Source organism: Amia ocellicauda, chromosome 16 (genome assembly GCF_036373705.1).
Source record: "Amia ocellicauda isolate fAmiCal2 chromosome 16, fAmiCal2.hap1, whole genome shotgun sequence".
Taxonomy (NCBI): Eukaryota; Metazoa; Chordata; class Actinopteri; order Amiiformes; family Amiidae; genus Amia; species Amia ocellicauda.
Genome location: NC_089865.1, coordinates 5,011,511 through 5,019,956, shown reverse-complemented (window position 1 = coordinate 5,019,956; position 8,446 = coordinate 5,011,511). Strand labels below are relative to the sequence as shown.

General features: G+C 38.5%; 1 protein-coding gene across 14 annotated transcripts in view; it reads left to right on the top strand.

Annotated features, from left to right (window-relative positions):
• Positions 1-683: 683 nt before the first annotated feature.
• neb (nebulin) overlaps positions 684-8,446 on the top strand; it is a 73,526-nt gene continuing 65,763 nt past the window's right edge. For 12 of the 14 annotated variants that reach the window (XM_066687627.1, XM_066687629.1, XM_066687631.1 and 9 more), the window contains exons 1-8: positions 704-772; positions 1,387-1,515; positions 1,779-1,868; positions 5,391-5,450; positions 6,653-6,763; positions 6,884-6,991; positions 7,887-7,991; positions 8,248-8,352. In XM_066687627.1, the coding sequence (XP_066543724.1) occupies positions 1,800-1,868; positions 5,391-5,450; positions 6,653-6,763; positions 6,884-6,991; positions 7,887-7,991; positions 8,248-8,352 (558 nt within the window). In that variant the 5' untranslated portion in view covers positions 704-772; positions 1,387-1,515; positions 1,779-1,799. Of the gene's footprint in view, positions 773-1,386; positions 1,516-1,778; positions 1,869-5,390; positions 5,451-6,652; positions 6,764-6,883; positions 6,992-7,886; positions 7,992-8,247; positions 8,353-8,446 lie in introns of all 14 variants that reach the window. The other 2 variants (XM_066687624.1, XM_066687626.1) reach the window with 2 other exon arrangements.

Genomic DNA, 8,446 nt, shown 5'->3' with positions numbered 1-8,446 from the left:
CTCTGTGTTTTCATATTCATGTTTTTTATTGACCATGTGTTCCCATCACACACCATCACTAAAACAATGTAATGTTTATTGAACCATTACACATTTGTGTCCTGGGCGTAAGTTTTCTTCATATATATAACATTGTATTATATATCTAGGCAAAACACCAATCAAAATAAACATCTCAAGGGATTTATCAGTAACTGACGCCTCTTCACATAAATCCCATATGAGTGTAAAGGTTATCATGGTTGGTTTATTTGTAGCCTGTTCACATTTAGTGGACATTTGACTTCAATACTTTCATGGAATTCAGACCCAAAAGTTAAATCCATTGAAAATAATGAAAACTGTTTACTTCAGATGTTTCTGAGCATTATAGGTGCAGTTCAGTGGGATCTAGAGCGTTTGTGTCAGTGTTACCCAACTGCATCCTTGACGTGATGCGAACATCTCTGGTCCTCAGGCCCAGATGACCCCTCAGACGTCAACCTGCTTAGTCTGTTTTGCTTTCTGCTGGCCGGCTCACAGAACCTCTAAGCCCCTGGTCCCTTTTTTATTTTGGTTTCTCTATGGATTTGCTGAACAGGTGGTCTTTCTGAGGGGGTCACTAGGTATATTTAGCGTTTGAAACCCGAGAAAGCAGCTTCCTGATTGGCCGCCCGGAGCACATGATAATTCGGGAGCTGGTGCAGCTGTGAGCTCTCACCCAGCGTTTCTCAGGAGGGAAGAGTTGGGGAGGCTTTGGTCTGCTTGGGAAACTTTTAACTTATAATCACTGGTAAGCAATGGGTTCCTTTTCTACTTGTGCTGCATTGCCTGGGCTGAAGTGTTTGTCTTTTTTCCTTTAATGCAGGAAGTTTAGTTAGATGGCCAAGCCGATCTGTCCTTGTTCATAGGACCTCCTAATTGCAAGAGCTTGGAGCCGCTCCCTCAGCTATGGGATCCCACTGGGATGCTAAGGATGTCAACCTGTTGATCTTTACGTAACGACCAACCGTAGTTTATGCATTTGTTTTCATTCCATTTCATTGAAAAAAAGGGCTTTGATCTATATTCTTGTATTTTGAAGAGAAAGATCTGAGTCTTGTACTAAAAAAAGAGGGTAGCGCTGCAGTATGTGGTCCTATATTTAACCTGCAGCCTCAGAAGGAATTGCAGCTCAGCTAGCTAAACAAAACGGGCCAATCGCACTCTGGCATTAGCTTACGTGACAAATAACTTCAGGGCCGGGGACCAGCTGTCGAGAGCCTTCATGGGGCAGCCTGGTAGCCCACGGTCTTGGGTGTCACTCTTCGGACTGTGACTCCGAGAGGCCTGCAAAAAGCATTCCAACATTTTCAGAAGCATAAAACACTTTTTCTTTCATTTCAATCTTTTTTTTTTTTTTTGTAGGTTTGAGAACTGCAGAAACCTAAACAAATTAAAGGAATACCATTTTTACCCCTTGGCGAATGAAAAGCACACAGCTTCCTTCCTGTAAGGTTGCTGAAAATATTACAATTGGCATCGTGTTATACAACGGTATGTCCATAGTTTTGCACTGTTTCTGTGTATTTAGTTTATGTGCAGACATGTTCAATAGGGGATGCATGGCTTACCTATAGAGTCCCTTTATGGAATTCTGTTTTTCATTGGTCGCTAAACAATTGCAACACCTTGGAGAAAAGGGAATTTGACAAATTAGTTTCTATATAGAGTTTTGCCTGATGCCTGTAAATGTACAACTCATTACACAATCCTAGGCTGTATGGGGATATGATTTATGGTATTATATCTGTCTTTAGATCCTTAAATACTGAACAGTAATGGAGACTGTGGAATATGAGGAAGAGTATGAAGAGGAAGAGTTTGAAGAGGAGGAGATTGTGGAGGAGGTAAGATTAAAGTTTTTCGTATTCAGAAATAACCCATCGCTTACCTACAGGTGTGGAAAAATGTGTACTGCTTTTGGACAACATTTTTTATGGATATATGAAGTGTCATCTTAAAGGATGGATGTGAGATGTATCAATTGTATCATTCCAAATGTCTTCCATTCTTATCTGTGCTGACATTATCTCTGTTGGCAGTTTAGCAGTTTTCTTTCCTCTTCGCATTATGAGTGTAGTGGTCTTCAAAGTCTCTGGGTACAGTATCTGTCTTCGAATGCTGAACTGTGATACTCTTGCAGTCAGCAGTTCATAAATGACACCCTAACCATTTAGAGGAATGTTATATCCCGTTTCAAATAGGTTTCTCTCGCTCTGCAAGTGGGCAAACATTTCCGTCAGCCTGCTGTAATTCACACACCATTTTAACTTCTGATTCATGTCAGGGTTTCCAAACACCTTAAATACGGACATTTAATGATTAATATATTCCATATCAAAAGATAACATCAACTACATCATTAAAACTGTGGTAGCACAGTTCTGACAACACATTGTATTATGATTTGTATCAAGATCCAGTCGTAATGTGTGACATATATACAAAGAATTACAAAGACCTCTTTAAACAGCTCTGTATTTGTATTCTGTACACTCAGTTTTTATATTGCAATGTTGATCTATGCCTGTGTAAAATTTCTCATTGTGAATGTTGACATTATCTTGAGGTACCACCAAACTTAATCTTCCAACATACAACTGTACTTCCTATTGCTAAGAGATCCTGATTGCTTGCAAGCTTAAATCGGAAGGGACATCTATGCTGGAGCGCTGCTAAAATCCTTTCTGATTGTATTAAATGGGCAATCCATAGGGATGAACAGCTCTCTGTCTTATGAACTACATCAAATGAAAGGACAATGTGATATGAAGGTGTATATTTACACACTGTACTATATATTTTCAAATGTATTATAAAGATTCATATAATCGTAGGCCCCACAAAGTGCAGTTGCTCCAGCATTCTGTTCATTCTTCTTCAAGCCTTCCAGATCCATATTCTATTGTCCGTCTCTGTTGTGACAAGGACAATAAAATATATAATTGTATTATATTGTTACTATACTGGGTGTGATGATAATTGATGTGAATTGACCAACACTGTCTGAATGCTTAATGGAAGAGTGATGCAGGTTAATTGTTTAATCTCTTATTTCCAAGTGAAATGGGATTAAATGTAACTGTGTATTTGCTAAGTGTCTTATTATATGCTGTCATATTACAAAACAGAAACAAAATTGTAACATATTTTGCTCCATCTTTTTGTTTACAAAGCTGGAACATTTTCATCTCTCATACAAAACATGTTCTCTTCCTGCTCCCTTTCTCTCACATGAAAACCAAAAGACTTTACCTTCTGGTTTCAGATCCTTTCCATTCAGTCTTTGCTCTGTGATCTTTTTAGAGAAGTTAATTATTTCTAAAAAGACATCTCAGTAGTGCTCAAGATCATGTTTAAAACCACATCTCTCAAGTGGCTTCATTCAGTGAATCTGCATAAGTAGGGAAGCATCTGCAGGCCCCTTCAGAAACTGACAGCCGACTTTTAAAACTTTTTATATCTAAATACATACACTATTCATGCATGAACTCATCAATTACACAGAAGCTCTGATTTAGAGGTTTTGCGAATGAAAATGTCCGTCACTGTTTCTGACAGGCATTCGTAAAATATCCTTTTAAAAACAGCTGGCGCTACTTACTGAGCCAAAACACACAATACGGCGAGACATTTATGAAAATATGTTTCTGGTGCTACATCACTTTTCCTTTTCTGCTTATATTACAAAGCGTATGGCAGATCTTGTACTCTTTCCACAAGAGAAAAGCCTCCCCACAGTGCATACACTCTGAAAAGTGATGACTGTCGAAGTAGCGGTGCAGATATACTGATATACTGCAACCGAGAAGGGAGCGCACTGTAAATCACCCTGCAGTTACCCACAGCATTAACGTCATGGCACTAAAAATTGATTGGGATAAGTATGCATAAAACACCTGTGCCATCCCACTCCCTATTACATGTTAAGATCGGCGTACGTGCCGCACTATCTTCTGTACAGAGCAGTGGAATTATAAAGTGGCATTAAACTCCCGAATCCTGCAGATTCACAGGAAAGAAGCTACTCCTATTTGATCGATTGTCGTTTTAGTTTGTGGCTATTTTTCCAGCTCTGGGTGCAAATTGATATCCGTTTTCATTTACGGAAGATCATTTCTGGGCTTTCTAGAATATGCATGAGACAGGAATGTAGACCACTTCTGGGTCTCTGGGGTCTTTAGGGAGACTCATCAGACGTACCCTGTTGAAGAAAAGCTTTTAAAATAGCTGTAGACCACCAGTGCAGCAGGGATAATAAAGCTAAAATAAGGCACAAGTGATCAGCGTCAGCAACAGCCAGCGAAACCTCAGGGCCTATGACTAATATGTGATTGGTATTTTGTCCCACATCTTTTTAATGCCTGCTTTTTCTTAATAAATTAGACAAAGGACACTTTTTCTTTTGAAATAATGTCAGGATTGATTGGTCTTGTGGATTCCTGTGGCTGATATTAGCACCGAGGGGATTGTGCCATAGTGATTGGCTGTGAAAGGGAATTCTTTTAGATAATGACCTCAGAATGACAAGAACTTTAACAACAAACAAGAATAGATGTTAGATCAGTTGGATATAATGGCATATCGGTGTGGGTTGGTTGTGTCAGTCAAGAAGAAGTAGGTCAGGCCTATTTTAAACTGGAGTTTTTCCTTGAACACATTTGTGGTACATATCATATAATATTATTTATTTGTGTCTTTTCCCTACAACAATCTTATAATCCGGTAACAATTTATTTCAGCAGTTAATTAGTTTCTTATGGCAAAATATACCCTCATTCATTTTAAAGAGGTCTGTTTATTTTTCTGTATTTATTTAACCTACATGAGACGAACAGATTTGTTATTCTGTAACTGGCGGTGTAGCTGCTCAAAGGCTGAAGTTATCAATGAAATAAGATCTTAATGGAAAACTTCTGCTTCTCAAGAAAATATCAGCAACACACTGACTCTCCCTGAACTGCTGTCAAGACTGGTGGCATAGCTTCTGTGGTCTCTGTTCTCAATTCCTTATAAGATATTTGGGATATCTTGTGTCAACATCAGTCGCCCCCTTAGTTTTAAAAATGTCTTTTGAAGTTTTTTCAAAATATACATCAAAAACAAGCTAGCGTGGTTTCCGTGAAGTTTCTTTTTTCTTCTTCCATAAGTCAGCTGTCCTTATACATCTTTTTCTTCAAGTGTTACTGTAGAACCACATACTTTTACATAAACGTCGATGTTGTTTTTCGTTGGATCAAGTCAGATTCGTAATTCTAGGAACATCGACCACATTTCCACCGGAGCTGGAAAATGCCACTGTGACTGGTGTATCTTAATCTCTCCCTGATCCCTGTTTTGACACAATGGAGTTTGTCCTATGTTTATAGTACTTTGTGGAGCGTACGGAAGTGACCACACAGCACACATCGCAAACAGTGGTCCCTGAGGTAAACGAGACCCTCCCCCTGGAGAATGGTGAAACAAATGTGCAACTTATGCTTCCAGATTGTGCCTGCATGTTGTGAAAGTTATTTCATATATCCAGCTGATTTAGGGGTACTTCAGTACAGGAAACACAGGTTTCTCATTCCTCATTTTCTCATTTAGACACCACATGGTGTGTTTTTTTATCTGGTAGATAGCAGCACGTTCCTGAAATCCATAAGCATGCATATATTTGGAAAATATATCACTGGAGTAGCTAATGAAATAACCTTCATATTGTTATTAATAAAAAGCTGTTCATCTATAGCCGTTTCTTTGAAAAAAGTCTTCAAATGAAATGCAGCTTTTCTTAACCTCATTTTTCACATGCAGCATTGCTTAGTTTTGCAGACCAGCGCATGACAGCTCGGGGTCCGGTCAGCAGCCACCTGTGCGCTTTTCTGAATGTGCTGCTTTACAGGAGATATTCGTCCTCTGTGTCACTGTCTGTGTGCTGTTTGTCCAGAGCTGTGGCATATTTGTGGAGCTGTTTATTTTTTAGCGTAATGTAATGAAACTACGTATGAAATTCAGTTTCAATGTACAGAGCTTGTGACATGCTTTAGGGTAGGTCTGGTGATTTGCTGTATGTATAAGGGTAGTGCTTCTTGTCTAATTTACAGGTAAGTGAATGTGGTGGTTATAAATATGTACATTTATATTGTGTATATCTGATTTAGTCATCAGATTCTGATGTACATAACAGAACACACATTGTAAGGTTATACTTGCTTCTCATTTACAAAAAATAGCAGTTCGATATATATAGTATCCCCAGTAAGTATTCCTGAACATTTTGTCACTTAGTACAAACATTGCAATGCACACATTTCTAGTGTGTAGTAATGTTTAGATAAATGGATCTATGGATAGACAGGAGGTTAGTTTTGACACAGCTAATGTATAAATATATTGTATTTGTACATGTATTTATACATGTTTTTTTCATCTCAACATATTTGTGATGTGTACATAGCTCCATCAAACATGTTTTACTCTTAGTAGAAGCATATCAATATAGACATTAACATTCATTAGATCCTACTAATTAATCATAAACTAATTAGAGAGTATTACTGCAGTCCTCCAGTCCTGGTGCCTTACATCTGGGGCACTTGGGACTAGACCTTTCACAGATACTAATGTGTGTGTTTCTGGTCTGTAGGTTAGTGATTTGCCTGTCAGGAAAGTAAAGAAGAAGAAGAAAGTTGACACCTCCAAATTCATGACCCCCTACCTGGCCCATAGCCAGAAGATGATGGATCTCTTCAGTCATGTAAGGAAAGATCTTTAATGTAATTTTACTGCTGTGTCTGGCTCGGATCCAAGCTCTCTGTACTTGCATGCCACACCGAGACATTTTAAAACCCATCTAACGCGCTTCTCTTTCATCCAGAACAAGTACAGGGAGACGCATGACAAGGAGAAAGGAAAACCTTATGCGATCTCGACAGATACCCCTGAGCTTCGCAGGATCAGGAAGGCTCAACAGCAGCTCAGTGAGGTACAGCAGAAGCTGGCGACATGATATTAAAGTTCATTGGGAAAATACGTGATTTAATCAATGTCTTTCCAAGCTGATTTGCAGATTTGTATATATATGGCCATTTGTCAGAGTTGCTTACGGTTAGTCATTCTTGCTCTGCTGCATCTTATAGCTCAAATAATTGGTTCATGATACTTGAGGCATTTGGAGAATATCGTAGGTATCACAAGCATTGCCCTTTGTTTCTTCAAATCACTGGCACTGGGTGACAGTTGGCGTTCTTTTCAGGTGGGCCTCGGGACTCTATTTTGAGGTCTTTATTATTCATGCCACCCCTCAGCCAGACAATCGTTCAACACAATAGTAGCTTTCATTGCTGTGATGATGACACACAATTATGTGCAGACTAATTGTAGTGCTGACTCAGTTGCTCCTGTACTCACACATTGTTAGACAGTTGATAGAACAGACTTATTTTTTTTATAGAGGAAGTGTAAAGAGGCTAAAGACTTGTTCCTTGTCTCTTCACATCATCTTGACAGATCAGATAATAAGTGCTCTGTTTTCAGTCACATGTATGAAATGACACTTTTTTCATTTACATAATATTTCCAATATAAAAACATCTGTTTTTCTATTAATATAGTTCAGCTCTTTGGGGGTAGGCTTATGAAAGGTACTCTATAATAGGATGATTATAATTTATCATGAAAATGCACCTCAGCTAGGTATGTTTTACTGATTTTCTTCCAGTTACCATTTGTTATGAATTGATACACACACATATTTTATAATACAGAGTTTCTTTAGCTCCCCTTTGCCTGGGTTGCCTATACATGTCCTATCACCTCCTAACGTCCTTCTGCAGGAAGAAACATCAGCTGAGAAACATTGCTGATTTCTTGTTTATCAGGTGAAATATCGCATGGAGGGTCACAAATCACAGACATTGAGCAACTATGATGGAAAGGCCAGGGAGGTGGAACATGTCAAAAATGTTTCGAAGCTTATCAGCAAAGTAAGTGCTACCTTCCATATACCATAGTCATATAAATATGCTATTATTGATTAAACATATTGTAGAAATGATTTTAAACTATTGAAACATGGACACAGTGATCAATGTCATACATTTCATAACAGAGCAAAATCATTATTGTTTTTCATAACAAGTATACAATTCAATATTTAAGTGTTTGTTTACACCAAGAGAAACTTCTACAGGTTTGATATTAAACATTTGAATAATACTGAACCTTGTTATTTTTACAAAGGTTCTGTACAGACAGAAATGGGATGAAACCAAGGACAAGTACTTGCTTCCTCCAGATGCCCCTGAGCTGGTGCAAGCTGTGAAGAACGCTGCCAACTACAGCAAGGTACGCGGCCGAGCATCTTATATCGGGACAGACAGGTTATCCACTGAACGTCTTACGAAACTGGAGTCTTAAGCGTTTTTAGCTATTCATTGAA